At 30.7% G+C, this 20,397-nt stretch overlaps 1 protein-coding gene across 1 annotated transcript in view; it reads right to left on the reverse strand.

Moving 5' to 3' along the window:
• Vps16A (vacuolar protein sorting 16) overlaps window positions 1-20,314 on the reverse strand; it is a 28,951-nt gene extending 8,637 nt beyond the window's left edge. The window contains exons 1-13 of the mRNA XM_072524157.1: window positions 19,985-20,314; window positions 19,734-19,923; window positions 19,392-19,668; window positions 18,267-18,385; window positions 17,995-18,173; window positions 17,509-17,788; window positions 17,270-17,395; window positions 17,046-17,173; window positions 14,532-14,682; window positions 7,766-7,900; window positions 6,692-6,853; window positions 3,922-4,071; window positions 3,448-3,704 (exon numbers count right to left, since the gene is read on the reverse strand). Coding sequence (XP_072380258.1) covers window positions 3,448-3,704; window positions 3,922-4,071; window positions 6,692-6,853; window positions 7,766-7,900; window positions 14,532-14,682; window positions 17,046-17,173; window positions 17,270-17,395; window positions 17,509-17,788; window positions 17,995-18,173; window positions 18,267-18,385; window positions 19,392-19,668; window positions 19,734-19,923; window positions 19,985-20,043 — 2,213 coding nt within the window. The 5' untranslated portion in view covers window positions 20,044-20,314. The remainder of the gene's footprint in view (window positions 1-3,447; window positions 3,705-3,921; window positions 4,072-6,691; window positions 6,854-7,765; window positions 7,901-14,531; window positions 14,683-17,045; window positions 17,174-17,269; window positions 17,396-17,508; window positions 17,789-17,994; window positions 18,174-18,266; window positions 18,386-19,391; window positions 19,669-19,733; window positions 19,924-19,984) is intronic.
• Window positions 20,315-20,397: the final 83 nt, after the last annotated feature.

Here is a 20,397-nt window from a genome sequence, read left to right on the forward strand (position 1 = left end):
AATATAAACGCAGTATGCTAATTCAATTGTTTGGTCTATCACTTTTATGAAAATTAACGATTTTTTTAAATGTACAATTTTTGAAAATATTTCATTTCTGATATGATTACACAAGACCAAATTATTTCTACTTTCAAAAATTGAAGATATACCCGTAAGAAAACTAAAAATATCTCGGAAAGTAATGAGTTGAGGTATACTGCCCAGCTAAGAAAAAGTACCGTTTGAGTTATATATGGTTTCCTACATTTCCACCATGCAGAATTCAATGGGCTACAAAATTGCCGTATCTTCAACAGTGATTGAGATATAAAAGAATTTTTTGCAGTATGTGCATCAAAGGTTTCAAAATAGTAAGCAAGACTGCCGTAAGTATAATAGACTAACCAAGAATGCAGTATCTCAGTACTGCGTTTATGCTTAGTACACTGGACTTCTTGTCTTGCTTAGTGGTTTTTTAAACAGCTGATGTACATTAGTATTTTAATTATGTAATTGTAAACTGTGTAACTGTAAATTGTGAGGTTATGTTTGTAGCACACGAGTTTGCTAATAATTTGCTGTGTTCAGTTTAGGTTACAATGAACCAATATTTGTTTTGTTGCAGTGATTAATAAAGTATATAAATTACCTTTACTTAATTTTTGTTTTGGAAAAATAGTGCTTCAAAGTTTAATACTGTGTCAATTCGTTCTGCAAATTCATCTACAAATGTGCTTCCAGTGATTTATTAGACGCCAATAACGGACCTCAACCATCCAGCTCCATTGTACCGTTGTCAGATAATGTTGGAGATGTGAGATTACCTGACAATATAATTTAACAGGTAACAGACAACCATTTACTAGTTTATGACCTTAGTGCAAATACACTGATATCACGTCCACTGGAAGAATTTGATGTTGGTAAATCTGTTTATTTAGAATCACATACTAACCTCCAAGTTAGAGATGTACCTGAAGTATTTAAGAATCTATTTACAAATGTGGTTCAACCAAACAATGATGATATAAACTTGGAAGAAGATCTAGGTTTGCCAGCTGTTAGTGTTGATTTTCTGCCAATTGTGAAAATAGTAAACAAACTAATGTATATTGTAATGACAATGCAGACCAACATATTGACAATATCGACATACAAAATCAATTAACCCCTGTCACAAAGAAACGAAAAGGTTTGAAAACAGCCTGAAAGAAAGGAAAAAACTTAAAGATAAAGAAATGAAAATATCTCATGCAGTAAAACACATACCGTGTGTGAACGCTGATGCTTTTTGCAAAAAAAAAGTTTTGGGAAATGGCGTGGTCTGAACGTAGGCATTTCATTTTGACATCATGTGATGAGGTTGATGTTAAACGAAGAAGAAATAAAAACAATGAAACAGAAAGGCGATCACTATCTATTCAATACAAATTAAAATATTGCTGACATTACACAAGAGGTTTGTAAGAGTTTTTTCCTTACCACATTAGGCTTTAAATAAAATAATGACAGGTTTGTACATTACACATTCACAAATACTCCTAAAGGTGCTTTATCGGTACCGCTAAAATTCCCGGTTTAAAGTAAAGGTATCATATGATTTATACGGGCGAATCGTTAAAGAACTACATATATCATTCGCACAACTAGGACACGAGGAGTGCGAAAAATGTGAACAGTTTACTCTTCTTGCCCACAAAAAAGAAAATCTTGATATATCGTGTGATATTTGTAAACAATGGAAAGTTCATAACGAATTAGTTATAGAAGCAAGAAACGCACATAAAAGATTTTCTGATGAGAAAAGATCAAATAATGTAATATATCTTTCAAGTGACATGCAGAAGGTGTACGTGTTCAAAAAAGTATTATTTGTAAAGCGTTTGGTATCATACCATGAAACCTTTGCACCGTAGGGAGAAAAAGTATATACGGCAAATATAGCCATTTATAATACCAAGAAAGAGTGCCTTATTTACGACATCATTTTGAATTTTCAACATTTTTTGCATTAAAAATTAGGATTATAGATTTAAATTTTTTATTTGTATTTAACATAAATGTACTTGAAGAATAAACAATTAACAACTGAAATATATTGAAAATTACTAAACTAAAAATGGAGTTTTCTCAAAATTCTACTACTGTTACTTACTGCACTTTTTCTTAGGTGAGCAGTATAGTGAATGTTTTATAAAAATGAAATAATATCGATAAACAAAATATTTAAAAGATAATCAAATATAGGGTTGTACATTTAAAAAGTCTAAGAAAATCGTAATTTTCTTTTGTAGTTCACCCTGTTCATACGATTATTCGTCAATAATTTCTGTTAGATTAATTTAAAAACTAGAACATATTTTTTACCCTATTATATAAATTGAATACTTATTTACTCATGAATGTTAGGGAAATAAGTCTGCTCACAATCCGTTATACGTTTTTATAAAAGTTGGTAAAAGATAATGGGCTATATAACTCGTTAAATACCCTGTACAGTACTGTGAAACTTCATGTTGCAAGAACAGGTAGTATAAAAGGAATCTAAATGTTATTAGGAAATATACAGGGTGCCCTATTTAAAACATTGTATGTTTGCTTTACCACGTAGTTATAAATCACCCTGTAGAATTCGACATCATTACCTACCTACATTTTTTCTAAATAATATTTTTGATATTTTGTATCATAATGGAATTATTGACCAATGTCGCACTAAAAACTCACTATAGACACACTATCAGAGTATTCTATTCAGAGTACAACTGCACGTAGATAATGCTCCAATCGAGCAAGTGAAAACATTCAAATACTTAGGAATGATGGTGAATGACCAATGGGATCCTCAACAAGAAATAAAATGCCGTACCGAACAAGCAAGACAAGCTTTTCTTAAATTTAAACCGCTACTTTGTAACCGCAATCGTTCCTTCAATCTCCGTTACAGAATGGTTAAGTGCTATGTATGGTCCATATTGTTATACGGCATGGAGACATGGACGTTGAAAATATCTTCCATTAACAAGTTGGAAGCCTTCGAAATGTGGACCTTGCGAAGAATGTTCCGCATACCATGGACAGATAGGGTGAGAAACGAGGAAGTCTTAAGAAGAGCAAATACTGAGAGAGAATTGCTCAGCTTGATCAAGGCACGAAAGATTGGATACCTGGGCCATATCCTGAGAGGGGAAAAATACGCAATCCCTCAACTAATTATCCAAGGAAAGATTGAGGGCAAGAGAGGAGTAGGTCGCAAACAAATGTCGTGGCTGCGAAATATAAAGAACTGGACAGGCGTAACTAACACTGGCGAACTTTTGCATGCCGCAAAAGACAGACGTCTGACCTTAAGATAATTCGCCAACGCACTATGGGTGCACGGCACCATAAGAAGAAGACACACTATAAACAAAACAAATAACTCACTCAATAAAATATCAATAATCAACAACAGGTCTCACTTACCTTTTCTCCGGAATTTTAAAATCATTTTTAAATTTTTCAACCAATTTCGTCTCTTTCATTTCCAGCAACAGCTTACAAGTGTCATGCACTGATTTACCGATAAATTTAGTCTTAGTGCCTGGTATTTTATCTTCAACTTCCCTCTGAAATCTGATCAATTTCACAGATTCATCACACATGCCTACGTACAGATCTTTTCTTCCTTTTTTGTAAGCTTCTTGGGCCGATGTCAGCAGAGCGTCTTTCATATGGTTTTTCTAAAACCATATATTTCAATTAGATGAATGAGAAATGAAATATAAATAGGCTTCAGTGCCAGAATAATTTAACGATGCAATAATAGGTCACTTTATCATGGTTTTTAAAAGGTCACTACTGACTTAACGGATTTATTTATGATTTTTTTTTGTTGTTGAATTTCAAATAAATTTTATTCATTTCATGAAAGAAAATAAAATAATGAATCGTTCTTACCTTATCATCTAAGCTCTCTAATATGAAAGTTTCGGCTTGAGCAGAAAAGTCGTCCTCCTGAATATATATCTCGTTCAGAGCTTGTGTGTTGTGTTCTTTACAGTATTTAATGTACAAAGATTGAGCTACTGGAAAATTTCTTATAGTCATCTAAAACAGATTATAAAATAATTATCAATATACACAAAAATTCAGAAATTCCAGAAATGTCAGTCGAACTGTGTCAAGTAGACCAGATATATTAGCTAGACTTTAGTTTAAAAAAAAAATGTTTATCTAAAGTTTTATGATGCAAAGAGAAGTTTTATGAAGTAAATGACTGACGTTCCGGGGGTGATGTGTGAGGATTAAAATGAGATGAAAATGAGTTTGTTTTTTCAATTTCTGGCAACATTTGGCATTTTATCAAAAAATTTTAAATGTGAAAGTTATAAATAATCAATGTACAACTTTTGTTATATAACATTTTTATCATAACATCAAAATTACCGATGAAATAAAGAAAATCGTATTTTTTCTAATCTTTTCGTTTTTTATTTTTCATTTTCGTAAAAGTTATTGAATTTTGTTGAAACTTAATAAAAATCTGTCTATGTAACTCCTAGCCCCACCTAGGAAGGAAATTCGAACTACCAACTGTCATTTAAAAGAAAATATTGGTTGCTGTAATTTTAAGATAAAATTTAATAATTAAAATAATTTAAAGCTTTATGTCAGTTTATATTTCAACACGTTGCACCACCTTGGAAAGAAATCTGAACTACCAACTGAAATGAATAAAATTATCTGACAGATAAATTGTGTTTATTGAAGTTTATCATGTTGTAGGTTAACGAGAAATCAAAAATATAACCTAAACATTGTTAAAAAAATTTATTTAAAAATTCCTTTATAAAAGGTATATATTAAAACACCCTGTCGGGCTACATCGTAGACCGTTTTCGGTTATTAATTCGGAATATTCCATCATCAGTGCTATCCCAAAAATATAACCACTTTAATTAAAGCAAACATGAAATTAAAAATTTTGACCAAGGTTAATATAAAAATGTGGTTAATACTGGATGTACATGGTTTGAGCCACTAAATATATGGGTAAAAACCCTTTAAATATTGTTAAATAAAATTTGAGTTACATTATTTGATTTTATATACTAGGATGTGTAAGTTACAACAGGAATAGACAACATCGCAACGTAAGACTCCATTGGAGGTTGCTAGTCCTGAGACAAAGTGTCTACGAGGACTTTTTGATAGCAACTGGTTGAAATGACAATAATGACAACGTTAGGACGGAAGCCGGAACAAAGCAGTCAATGTAACTTGAGGTATTTGTCTGAATATGACAGTAACCATCAATATTTAAAATTGAATATGTTAAAACTATATTAATAATAACAGTAGCAACCATCAAAATGTAGTTTGAAGTATGAATTTATCCTAAAATTATGTTGGGAAATTTGAAAAAATTCTTAATAATGTAGATGAACTGAATTGTGGTAAAAAATTTTGTGGGTACTGGTAGGCAACCAACTATACAGATATCCTGTATATATAAAAAAAATATATTCACTCTTATAGTCACGTTATAGTGTAAAAAATATAGTCAGTAGATACAAAACTACAGGTACGGCGGTCACAAAACCTAGAAATGTCCGACAAAGTAAAATATCCGAAGCAGATCGAAGGGCATTAGACGCATTATAGTGAAAAATCGACGAGAAAATTATATGGAGTTAAGCGTTTTATGGAGTGACGTTATTGGAAGACATGTTTCTAGATCAACATGTCACCGAGAAACCCACAAATTAGGATTTGGTACTTACAAAGTGTTATAGTTGAAAAAATTAGTACGAATTGTTTTTAATAAATTTCATTTTATTTTAGCCTAAGGAAAATTGCAGTGATGAGTCCAGATTTGAAGTGTGTGTTGGAGACAGTAGGAGTCGCGTCATTCGCTGGAAAAAAGAAGCTTTCCACCCCGACTGTTTGAAGAGAAAAGTCAAATTTCCTGTATCTGTCATGATCTGGGGCAGTATGTCGTCTAAAGGTGTCGGAAAGTTACATTTTATCGATGAGATTGTAAACACGGACAAATATTTGAATATTTTAGAAGAATTTCTTTTAATGGTTATGGAACACTGTTTAACGTCAGCGAAAGATTTTGTCTTTCAACACGACGAAGCAGGTTGTCATACCTCAAAAAATAGTTTAAAACGGATTGAAAACCATGGCATACCACTTCTGGAATGAATTTCTAACAGTCCCGACTTGTCCCCAAAAGAGACTTTGTGGCGCGAAATGAAAAAAGCTTTGAGAAAACATCCTGCCAGATCTGCCAACGAATTGAAGAAAAAATTGGAAGAAATATGGGATTTGTTTACATTAGAATTTTGTCAGAACTTGGTAAAAACGATGCCTCGAAGAATTGTGGATGTCATTAAAAATAAACGGGATGCAACTCAGTGGTAAACTTTCACATTTTTTTGAATATTACATAATCTATGCGTTTTTTTTTTAAATTTATTATTATTCTATTTAATCAATAGTTTTCATTACGTTATAAAATATTTTTTATAATTAGGAAATTCAAAAATGTTCAATGCATTAAATCTTCCAAAACTTACGCTGCGCTTTTATTTTTGTTCTCTAAAATTTAATTTGCAAAAACGTTAATTGCCACTGACCAAGACAAATAGAAATTATATGTAGTTATACAATAGGTACGTAGTAAATTTATTAGTTGATTAAACTTTCGACGAAAACTCACCTTAAAATCTCCCAGAGGCATTTTTTCTCTTAACTTCAAGATAACCATATAAACTAAGTCGGTGTCGCCACTTTCTATAGCCTTAACCAGCGCTGGGGTGTTCTCTCCCAATTCTAAGAGCAATTTCACCTGATCACTTGCTTTGGATTCGTAATCAAGAAGCTAAAAAATGTATTTTGTAAGTTGTGATGACTTAACTCGACTTTGTTTAAGCGAGAACATGATTATAAACCGGTCAAACTGTACATGTTATTCCCCTTTTAAATTATTGCCGTGAATTAATTTATTACAATGTAGTAATTTTCGGAAAATCATTCTAGTAATGAGAAAAAAGATGGTAAAGTAAACTAGCGCGAAGCTTCATAAATATGTACTATGTTTTCTGTAATTTTAAAAGTTAAATAATATTTTTTAAATTCAATAACGTAATTTTATTATTTATTTATTTATATTTCAAAATTATATTGTATTAAAACAAATTATATTATGTATAATAAATAATTGATTAATTATTATTTTTGCTCCTAATGCCACCTGCTAAAGTATTAACAAAGCATACGTTGTTTACTTCTGACACGAAATATTAAATTAATAATAAAATATAAATAAATATCATTTGATACTAAATTTATTCTATATATTATATTGACTAAATAAGATGTTTAAAAATAATAACTGTATAAAAGTGTCACAAAGACTTAAATAGATGATTCAATATTGTTATTAATTGGATGCTATTTATGACTTTAAAATTTTTATAATCGTCACGAATGGAATCTTTTTGCCAGATATTCTTTTAATTTTTTATTTCTCATTTGTCTGTATTTTGTTATTTTTCTTGCAGTTTTTCATTTAAACCAGCTTAAAATAGATATATGATGACTAGAAAAGGATTGATCGAGAGTAGTGGCACTCCTTGTGACACTCGCATCAGCATTTTACAGTAGAGAAAAAAAGTATACAACGTCAGTATAACAGCTTCGTTTCAAAAATAAGTTTAGTTTCAAAATTAATTGGTTCGATTCGTTAAATGGCAACGTGACGTATTTTTACCGGAAAGTAAATTTCGTTTACCTTTATCGCTAGTTTCTTTCGTCCGTACTCAGATGCAGTACTGGCAATTTCACTGTAAGAAATGCCCGACGAATACCCTAATTTGTCTGCAATTTCTCTCGCTACGGTTTCTTCCTCGAGATGGGACTGACTAACCTTTAACAATACAAAAATGAATCAAAATTAGCCAAAAATATAATTTAAATTATGTTAAATTCGAGATGATTCTAAAACGTATGTTCTTGATTGATATGAGTTACTGTTAGTATGTGTATACCTATACTTTAAGTGCACACATATTGAAACTATAACGATTTAACCTGAATCACTTGGAAAAAATATTGCTCCTTTATAAAATGCATTTATTTATATACAGGTACTGAAAAAATATTGCAATGGGGATTACAAAATTGGCGAGATATCTAACAAAGATAACTCATATTATGTTTTCACTTAATATACAAAGATCAAAATCATATTTACTACTATAATAGAAGCCACAGTTAGAATGCAGTGTTGATCTTAGGACGCGCAGCGATGCCGCTCATGTCGGCACAGTGGTATATGTATATATATGTGGCTAAACACCCCTTTAGGGGTTACGCCGCTTACGCTCTCTAGATCTATGTTTTGAGGTAGATCAGTCCTCATGTTCCTTATTTAATTTTCTCAGTTATTTTTCTCCATTGTGTCCTATCTCTGGTTTTTCCTTTCCACTGTCGTATGCCCGCCTTGTTGAGATCATTTACAACTTCTTGTAACCATGTAGATCTTGGTCTTCCACGTCTTCTTTTGCCAGCTGGTGTCCATTCCAATATTGAGAATATCGTCGTAGTTGATCCTGATCTCCATACGTGTCCTAGCCATTTTGCTCTTTGTTGTTTTATTTTACACACTATATCTTCCTTAATTTCTTCCAGTAGCTCAAGGTTCGTTCTTTGTCTAAATTCATTTTCATTTATTTTTATTGGTCCCAGTATTGCTCTTAGTATTTTTCTTTCTTGTATTCTAAGGTTTTCCTCTTGTTTTTTTGTCATGCTGAGGGTTTCGGCTGCATACATCATCGTCGGTCGAATTATTGTTTTGTATACCTTCATTTTCGATTTCTTACTCAATAGTTTATTTTTTAGTAATTTCTTATTTGCATGGAAGGTCTTATTTGCTGTAATAATCCTTTCTTTGATTTCTGTTTCTCTTTCTCCATTGTTTGTTATTAATATTCCCAAGTACTTAAATTTTTCGACTTCTTCAAAAATGTATTCGCCTAGTCTAACCTTTTTGTTTTCGAAGTTTTTATCAAATCTCATTATTTTTGTTTTTTCTTGGTTTATTTTTAATCCCATTACTTTTCCTTCTGTTACCATTTCATTTAACATTTTTTCCATTGTTTTTCTATTTTTTGTTATTAGCACAATATCGTCAGCGTATGCTATTATTTGTCCTTCTCTAGTTCTAAGGGTACCTTTGTTTATTTTCCTGACGATATATTCCAGGGCAAGATTAAACAGGGTTGCTGATAACGAATCTCCTTGTCTAACCCCTTTATTTATGACAAATTCTTCTGTGTCTCCTACTTGAGTTTTTATACTCACTACAGTTCTACTCATTGTCATTTTTATTAATCGTCTTAATTTGTTTTGTATTCCCATTTCTTTCAGAGCTACCATTAATTTTGATCTTTTTATTGTATCAAATGCTTGCTGAAAATCTATAAAAAGCAGTTCAATTTCTATTTTATATCCATGAGCTTTTTCCATAATTTGTTTAACTGTATGTATGGCATCTGTTGTAGACTTTCCCTTAATAAATCCGCATTGATAGTGTCCTATGATATTCGTCATAGCGTTGGTCAGTCTTCGATGTATTAAGGTCGACATAATTTTATATGCTGTGTTTAATAGCGTCAGTCCTCTGTAGTTATTACACATTTGTTGGTCTCCTTTTTTATGAATCGTGATAATTTGTCCTTTGTTCCATTCTTCCGGCATTTTTTCTTCGTCCCATATGTCTTTTATTAAATTGTACAGTTTTTCTTTTAATTCTTCACCACCATATTTTATAAGTTCCATATTGATCCCGTCTGATCCTGAAGATTTACCATTACGGCTGCTATTTATAATTTCCTCAACTTCCTCTTTTGTTGGTCTTTCTAGCTGGTTTCCTAACATCATTGTCTCTTCTTCTACGTTTTCATTTAGGTCTTGATCTTCTTGCTCTGTTAATAATTCTTTAAAATAGTGAGTCCAAATTTCTTTATACTCTTCATCATTTTCTGATACTTTTCCATTTTTATCTTTTATGCCTTTTATCTTTCCTTTAAAAGTTTTGTTTTGCTCGCTAATTTTCTTATAAAATGCTTTTGTGTTTCTGTTCTTACTTTCTTTTTCTATTTCTTTTATCTTATCATCTAACCAGGCACGTTTAATTTTCCTTATTTTTTTCTTACATTCATTCCTTATTCTATTGTATTCTTCCCTATAATCCTGTCTATTTGTTCTTATCCACATTTGTCTAATTTCTATCTTCTTTTTTAGCATGTTATGGCATTCTTCATTATACCATTCTTGTTTTTTTTTGTTTCTTTTTATTCCTATGTGTACATCCGCTGTTTCATTTATACATTTTTTTAAATTTCTCCATTCTGTTTCTATATCCTTTGTATATTTACACTGTTCCTTTAGTTTTTTGTTCATGTCATCAGCATACTTAATCCTTATGTCTGGAGCATTCAGTTTTTCTACGTACCATTTGTCTTTCATTGTCGTGTTTTTTAGAGTTCTTTTGACTTTTTGTTTTACCTTTGCAGTCACCATAAAATGATCTGTGTCTGCATGCGCACCTCTGTAAGTTCTCACGTCCGTAACCGATGTTTGTTTCCTTCTTGTAATCAGAATATGGTCTATTTGGGACCATGTTTTTTGGTCTGGGGAAATCCATGTTACTTTATGGTATTTAGGATGTTCGAAATTTGTACTAATGATAATCATATTGGTACTAGCTGCTAGGTTACATAATCTTTGACCATTGTCATTTGTTTTTTCGTGTAATGTGTGTTTACCTGCTACTTGGTTAATGTAGTCTTCCTTACCTACTTGGGCGTTAAAATCTCCCATTACCAGTATTGTGTCTTCTCTAGGTAAATTCTCCATTTCTCGTTCAAGTTCCTCATACATTTTGTCTTTTTCCTCCGCAGCAGCACTTTCAGTTGGAGCATATACGTTTATGATTGATATATTAAATGGTTTGGCGTTAATTCTCAGGTAAGCCATACGTTCATTTATTGGTTTAAATTGCATAATGTTATTTTTTATTTTTCCCATAATTATGAAAGCAACTCCATATTGACCTTGTTTTCCATGTCCCGAATACTGTAGTGTGTAGTTTTTTTTATTTATTTCTCCTTGACCTGCCCATCTAATTTCTTGAATCACTGCAATATCAATTTGGTATCTTTCTAGTTCTGAGACAATCTCCTGCATTTTTCCTGGTTCAAGCATTGTTCTGATGTTCCACGTACTTATTTTTAGTTCATCGCGTTTTTTCATTTTTCTATTATATTTTTTCCTGCTCGTCTGTTTTATCTTATCTAATCTATTCATGTCCTTTTCCTTTGTCATTTTCGTTTCCGTTTTTTGTTGTGTGTACGATATTTGTTGTTTTATCGGTTTTTTGGCGTGTCTTGGTTTGCCTTTTCCAGTTCATTCTTCTCTTTGTTCCATTTCCATATAGCCCCGTCAATATTTAATTTTTGATAACCTACTCTGGTGTTCATACCTTTTTCTTGTTGAAATTTTGCAATTTTCCGTATTTCTTGTTGGATCTTCATCTCTTCTTGCGTTAGATCGTTATTGATGTATATTTCTGGCTTTGATGCCCTTAGTTTGTTTTTGTTCTTCATGATTTTAATTTTTTCATTTCTGTTTTTTAGTTTTACAAGACATGTTTTGTCGCCTATTTTATAAGCATCTTCTATTTCTACTTTAATGCCTAATTCTTTTTCCACGAAATTTGCCATAATCTCGTTGACTACATTTGGGTTATTTGTATCCATCGGTAGACCCTGGACAATAACATTGTTAGCCTTTCTCTCTTTCTCGAGCTGTTCTACCTTCATTTTCACTATCTTTAGTTCCTGCTTCATTTCATCATTTTCCTTTTTTAGTTGTTGGTTACTTTGTTTGAATTCATTTATTTCTTTTTTTAATTCTCTGAGGTCATTTCTATATTCTCGTTGTTCTTCTTTTATTCCTTTTACCTCCGTTGTTAAATGTTTTGTTTGATCTGTTAAATTTTGCATCATTTTTAAAAGCTGATCTATTTTGTTTTCATCTTTCTGTTGTTTGGTTGGTGTTCTGGTAAGTTTCTTGCTCTTGTTGAAAATATCTTCATCATCTTCCTTTCGACTTCTTTTTTTATTGTCTTCTGAGGTGTAGTCATCATCGCTATCCATTTTTATTTCTTTTTTATGTATTTTTTACTCTATATTATAGCAAGCGGTAAGTTCTAGTTCTCCGGTCAACCCGTCAGAAGCTCTAGAACTTCTCAAGCAATAATTGAGTATGAAATTTAAATTTATTAAATATTTTATTTCTTCTAAATTTTGTTTATTTAGTTAATATTATTAATTAGCGGATTTCCTTTCTTGGATTTTTGAAACTTTTTGGATAACCGGCAACGTCGCATTCAATTTGATCAAGACTTGTCTTCTTATAGGTCACTTTTTGCCAATTTTCTTTGCACTGCAGAGAGTTTATGTCCTCATACAATTTTTCACGTATAGTTTGGATTTTATTTCTCACTATTACCTCAAAAATCGGAATAAACACTGGTAAAAATGTTTAACACTTTTATTTCGCACAACGCGCTGTTGCCGCTACCCAGTGGTATATGTGTGGTATTTATAGTTTGGCGATAGACTGAGAAATCAGGAGCGTACGCGCTTCGTTTCAAAATTATTTACTAATTAATTTAACTGATTTAAATAAGAGAATAAACCAAATACAATGACCTCTTTGGTTTGGAGCTTTCAGTCTAGTAGAGAGCCCTTTTATGAAACCATCTCGTGGATTCTTAATCATTGTGTCCCTTCATTCCTTTTTGACTGAAGCTCCGACGTTAGTCCAAGACTCATCGGTATAAACAAGGTTTACATTATCCTTCTTCGTCAATGTTTTTATTTGTCTGAGGTACTTGTATCTCCAGGATGATATGTTTTCTTTCTATATTATTGCCTATCTTACCTGCACTGCATTCTAACTGTGGCTTCTACTACAGTCTGCCGATTGAAACCCTAGTATTTCCGATCCAATTTATCACTATTAAAACAACATCCTGCGTTGCCAGGTGTATGATAATTATCGATTTAGGCGATAATTTTTACGTTGTCCGCAACGAACGATAGTACGTATACCATAATATGAAAATACAAACGTTGAAATAAAAACAAACATTTCTCGGGTGCTAAATTTCACAATCTTAACGCAACGTAAGTAAAATAAAATTAAAACTAGTGGATGAAATGAAATGGGAACCAATTTTTAGAATAGGTTTTACCAAAATTTGTGCAATTAAATAAACTTTTCCAAAGCCATAAAGCAGTTATGTATCACAAATTTTGCACAGCGAAATGATCACAGTGTAACGTTATAAAAAATCAAATGTTTATAATACTTCTTTAAATAATTATTTTATTTTAATTTCTTTTTATTTTATTCATTTATTAATTTTATTTTTTATTTTACTATTTTTATTCTAAAAATAGTTGGCGTTCAACTTTTCATTCAACTCTACATATTCTGTCATCTAAATTCCATTTTTAATTTTCACAAATACTCTAATTCCTGTATTCAGACCCCATTATGTTCTACGCAGTGAAACATAAATTTCTAAGCCTCACTTTAGTCGACAAACGATATTTGTCAGTTGACAATATAACTACCTGGGGGCCAATGTAGAACAATAAACCTCACAACTTTATTTTTGGGATCCAATTGTGTAATACTTATTTACTGTAATATTGTTTACTCCTAATTTGGAATTATACAAAAAATCGGTTGCCTGTAAAGTCGGTTTTACGGGCGAAGATTTTACGTGACGTCTTTTTCTCGGTAGAATATTTATTGATATGAATATTATTAAATTGCACAATAGGAACAAGGAATTGAATGAAAATAAGAATTGCACAAATTTTAACTATAGAAATATATTTTGTTTACTAAAACATTGTACATGTAAACTTAAACTTAACTAATTTCTATTTGAGGGATTTTGTTGAGGATAGGACGATGATAGGAGAAATATGAAATGAAAGGAAGTGTTTCTGCTGTAATGTGTCTTGAACGCCAAGAACGCTCGAGAAAGACAGAGACACAAGCACGGAAGCACGCACCGATTCAACGCGCCTAATTCTCTAGTGCTGCGCGCGCAGCAGACCGATCATGTTTGAGTGGGAGAGAGACGCAAGGCATTCGCCGGTCCGGCGGGCCTCTCTCTCGTTCGGTGACTAACTGTAACAGACGTGAGCGGGCGTTACACTTTTTCATGAATGACTCCGAGCCACAACCTAATTTAAGACGTTGTCACGTCAAAAAGCTGCGTTACATTTTATTGCATAGCTATTTTGGATCAACATTAATTTTGAACACCCCATAAAGGAGAAATATTTTTGTAAATAATTTGAATTTAACATCCAAATAGAATAAAAATATTTAACTGTACATATTAATGAAACACCATATATATACTGGTGACCTTACACCAAGTGTAGTGTGTATTTAGCAAAATTTACCTTATACTTGGCCCAATGTACTAAAATATAACTGGTACCTTCTTTCTCCGGCAGCTTAAGATACTTTGCGATTTGGAGAGCTAAATAATAATAATTCCTAGTTATTAGTCTTTTCAAAATGCCCTGTTTTCTTCTCTTCATGTAATTCAGCCTAAGATATATGTTAAAGAAAAGTTTTTTATGACAGATAAATTATAGTGCAGAACAATACAGTACAGTATGACGTCAAAAAATAAAGAAAATATTGCATCGTAATAGCTTGAAAGCAAAGTAAAACCGAAATGTTCTTAGTATTTCTTCGTTATGGGCCGCCACCATCACTCAAAGATCAATATTCTTGTCTTTTTTGTAGTAAACAAATAAACAAATAAAACAAACAAATAAACAAAAAAATAAACAAAAAGGCAAGTAAACAAATTTTGTTAAAAAAAAACAAAATTTGTTTAATTTATTAATATACGTATATATATATATATATATACGTATATATATATATATATATATATATATATATATATATATATATATATATATATATATATATACAGTCCATCTAATTTAGATAACGATTTACGTCATTATATACGTCAGAGATTGAAGTTGACATAGTTGCCAAAGTATAAAAAAATCCTGAATCCATTTTAAATCAAATAGGTCACATAATTATTAATATACTCTTTACAACGACTATTTAAATTCTTACATGACATTTTTGAAATAAAACACACTAATTTTGTTCTAAAAAGAACAGATTTTATTAAATAGTTAAAAATATAAAACAAGAGGTATTCACTTTAAGATTTAAAATAATAAAGTACAAAAAGTGTCAATACCGCAACTGTCAAATAGGTGTTACCAATTTATGCCAAAATTTTACCTTCGTTCAATTACAGTTACAGTGTGTTCCGAACAAATGTTCTTGATAAAAACGCTTTATCATGCATTTATACAACTTAAATGAAACATATTATTGTGTATTTCTTTAAGTTAACATTAATAGAAACTTTTAAATATTAGTTCTACGCGTATATAATAAAATATGTCTAGTGGCTGTAATGCCAGTGTACTCGGTAAAGTGATTCTAAAAAAGAACACACCTACACCCTAAATATTTCGTGTTGGTATCATGTGACGTCACACGCTATGACGCCGATGACGTACATCGTTAACTAAATTAGATGAAGTGTATATATATATGCATACAATGTGAGTGAGATTAAAATCTCACTGTAAATGAGGATATCAATCAAGAAGAAATTTCTTTTTTTTTTAAGTGTGGCTTATCATATTCTACCTTTTAAGTTTTTTAATAACTGTTTTACGAAATTTTCCGTTTTTATTGTGCGAATTTGTAAAAATAAAAAGAAAGAAAAATAATAACCTTATCATGTAGAATTTAGTGTGGTTTTTCATTATATAGCATATTGAAAATAATATTTTTTTCAGGTGAAATGTTTCGAGTGAGAACATTTCCAAACGCATTAATCTAGAAAACGTAATAAGCGAAAATGCAAAAAAAATGATCCCGTTGGCGAAAACGGAAATCATCTGAATACAAAATAAATCAAAGAAAAGTAAAACGTAATAAGGGACAGGAGTATTATAATGAAAGTACAAACAAAGTGATGGGAGCTCAAGAAATTGAACTACCTTGCATTTGTTCAAGGCAATGTGCAACAAAACTTAACAAAAATCGAGAAATTGTTTTTACAAAATTCTGGAATCTTAGGTCCTTTTATATTCAAAATTCATACCTATTTGGATGCATTAAAATTTGTAATAAAAAACAACATTATCCGAAAAAAAAACTAAAAGGGCAGTGTCTAGAAGAAAATACAGTGGGGATACTGTCACTGTCAATACAGAAACATTCAAAATATGTAAAGCCGAATTTATGTCCGTTCATGGTCTTCATTGATCTAGAGGTAGATTAAATAATATTGTATCGCAATTACCTTCAGGTACTCCTGTACCCAAAGTGAATGGTCGGGGAAAACATAATAATAAACCACACCAAACCTGATAATCTGGGAAAGCCTTATTTAAATAGTGATATGTCAGTAACTCATTTATATGAAAATATATATATATATATATATATATATATATATATATATATATATATATATATATATATATATATATATATAATATAATACCTATATATATATATATATATATATATATATATATATAACTAGAACACTGTAGTTCAGTGACTAGTGTGTGTAGTAGTGTCTGGGGGCTCGGGAGACTGAGACCTCGGAAGCCCTGAAGAAGACATCAGAGAGGATGTCGAAAGCTCGGCAAAATGGATATCGACGCGGTTCAACCCGGAAGACTGGTGAGTTTAATATTAATTTTATAATAGTATTAATCTTAGCTCTAGGTTTAATTGTACTAACCGCGAAAATCTTTCCGAATCTATATATATATATATATATATATATATATATATATATATATATATATATATATATATATATATATATTATTAATAAAATAAAAGGATACTGAGTAATGGTTATGGGTATTCCTACTTTAGGATCTCTTACAGCATTCAAAACTCTCAAAAGTCTGCACATATTAACGTAAATATCTGATCTGGCATCTGGTATAAAACATTTGCCAAATTGGGCAGCCTAAAACAAAATAAATTTTTAATTTTCCTTTATTAAAATTTGAAAATATTAATACAACATAATAATCATCGCCATATCAATTTAAAAAAAACTTACTCTTATAAGCATTTGCTGAATTTCAGTGTCAAATTCATAGCCTACCGCTTCTATACATTGATTGACGGCTATTTCTAAATCATTTTTTACTAGACAAATATATTCATTTGCTTTATGACTGCCCCTCTGAAAATAAAATAACACTTTTCTAGAAATTTTTGTATTTCTCCAATATTAATAGATAGCTTCAATTTTTGCCATTCACTATCAGTTACCATCAAAAAAAATTCATTCCTTACCTGAAATTGTTTTGAAGCTTCAAGCAAGAAGCTACCAGGTTCTGTACTGTTTATTCTATAAATTTTCTGAACACTCTCGGGGACTTTCTGCAACAGCTCATGCTGAGTATTAGATACTATTCTGATGCCATCTATTTCTGGAACTAGAAATATAGAGGTGTCATAGAAAAAATTGACTTTTTCTCCATGTTTTCCAACAACAAGAAAAATATTCTCCTTTTCACCACCTGCAAGAAAAGTGTCTTTCTCCCAATAAAGCACAACAGCTTCATTACCACACCTACGACATTAAGAAACCACATTTATACAGTATATTTCATAATTATGGAGATTCTTGATAAATGTTAAAAAAACATCAAATGTTAAAATTAATAGTAGAAAATATTTAATAATGATTGATAACATCCAATGACAATAAAACAGTTATATTTAAATAATTAGCATGCATTTGCTTCAAATTTCTTCTCATAATTAACTTAATCTTACCAAAGAAGTTGTTTTGGCCTGTGCACATTATCACAATCAACTTCACAATATTTTGTCCTTAGATCAGTAGATCCCAGCCACAGATATCCAGAATCTGTAAATAAAGCCAAATGGCGAGCATTTAAAGATACTGACATTTTTATTATTGATGTGTACTTGTTGGTTATATCAGGTTCCAACTGTAACAGAAATTGTTAATATTGAAATATTTATCAACTATAGAAAAGAATTCTTCTATATCGATATAGTCCTCACACTAAGTAAATACTTACTATAGCACTAGTATGATGTTCATCTTGCTTTAACCTGTATAGTTCATATTCTCTAGCTACCAAGATTTCTGTTGTGTCTTCTGAAACCACAGTCCAACTTGTTGGTTGTACTCCTGATCCTAAAATATCCAAAGAGTTTCTGAAACTTTTTTTGTTTTGCCATGTTTAAATTAAATTTAAAAACAACACAATCTTGATCAGATGTGTCTGAAAGCATCCAAGTGTCACACTGTTTTTTTTTTTGACGATTGAGGGACCCAATGGAATATAATTATAAATTTGAGGTAAGTGAATCATTGTTAAATTAAAATTAGTTATTTACATCATTGCTCTCTTGTAGCATAGCTCCAAAGATAGCTTTGTAAGCAGAACATGCTCAGCTTGAAATTAAAATCTTCTACACACTTCAAAAATACTTCCCCTTTTCCATTTTGGTCATATAGTCTTTTGATTTGTCATAAGTGTGTACAAAAAACATCAGTTTTTTCATATTTATATAATTTTAATATACAGAGCATTCTTTTTGACTGGGTTACTGTTAGTCATCATTTTGATATGTAAAACTAAATTACATGAAGTTTGTGATGTTTATATTGTATTTTAAATTAGCACACATATACATTGAAATTTTTTAGACAGGTATACATTGCAAATTACTTTTAAATAAGTGTATTGGAATATAACTATTGTAAACATTGTTAATCTTATTGGGGAGCTGTACGTTGAAAATAAATAAATAATTAAACTTCGTTATTTAGTATTATTAAATATATAGTTAAACATTTTTAATATCTGAATATAAACTATTAAAAATGACTGCGACAAAAACAAAAAAAAAACTCCAACTATTTTACTAATGCAAAAACTAGTTCCCCCTGTCTTGCTATGAGAAGGTACTGAAGAAAATTAAATGTTTTCAGCAATGTTGGATTTCATAATTTTTTTCATCACTTGAGCAAGTGATGCCTAATGAGTGAGTCAGGTTCATAAAATTTTTTAAGTCCAATAACTAATATAAGCATCTATATGTATTGATACTACTTAATGTTTATCTAGGCCCTTTAATACAAAATATGAATCACTCATCACTTAAAACATATACAAATAAAATATCTATTTACTTACTTGGTAGTTCTGATAACTGTCTAGTTTTCGGTTCTTCAATGTTATTCACAATAAATATCTTAAAATTTGAAGTCATTACTGCAACTCCCGTGAAGTTTTGAGGACTAGTAAATATTTTAGCATCTATAACTTTGGAATCTTGAACTTTCTGACTAATATTGAATGTATGAAGATATTTCCCAAACATGTTATGTTTAACAACCATACCATCTTCTTGGATACAAATAAGTTCTTCTTCGTTGGTCCATCCCATATGAACTATAGGTCTTCTTGTCCACTAGATATAATAATAATATCATTGTCCTATCATTTGATTAAATAAACATTTAATAATTTTAATACCTTAAAAGATGCAATCTGCTTCCCAGAACCAGAGAATATGGATATAATGGGCTGTCCAGATCCTTGAACTTTTAAAAATTTTTGATCATCTCTCCTAATTGCAATGGGTCCACCATATGAAGCTGAAGATGCTACATAATTATCTAAATTTACTTCTTGCTGCCAGGCCATTGAATATACATCGAATTTTCTAAAAGCAAATATTAACAGATATACAAAGTTTTCTAATAGTGTATAGTCTTTTTACACACCTGTAGTAAGCATCAAGTCCCAAGTGGAACCATTCTGCTGTTAATATTGCTGCGGTCATGTTAAAAGTGATTTATTTTTGTTAGATATATATTGTACTAATGCGAGTTTTTTATTCAGGCAAATATATTGTATTACAAATATTATTAGTAAACAGTAAACTGATAGTGACAGCAAAGGTAAACGTCAGTTTAAATAAATATTAAATATCGCCTTCATCCTTCATCTGACTAGCTTCAGGGCTCAAGCATTTCAAGCATTGTAAGTTGTATATACTATGATCTAACTTCATTATTATTCTTCATAAAGTTATTTTTTCAAATATTTGTTAGTTTTTGATCATATTCTCAATACTTTTAAACTTTTTCACTCACGACTAAAGACTATTCATATAAATTTACAAAAAGGAATATTT

This window comes from Diabrotica undecimpunctata, chromosome 2 (genome assembly GCF_040954645.1).
Source record: "Diabrotica undecimpunctata isolate CICGRU chromosome 2, icDiaUnde3, whole genome shotgun sequence".
Taxonomy (NCBI): Eukaryota; Metazoa; Arthropoda; class Insecta; order Coleoptera; family Chrysomelidae; genus Diabrotica; species Diabrotica undecimpunctata.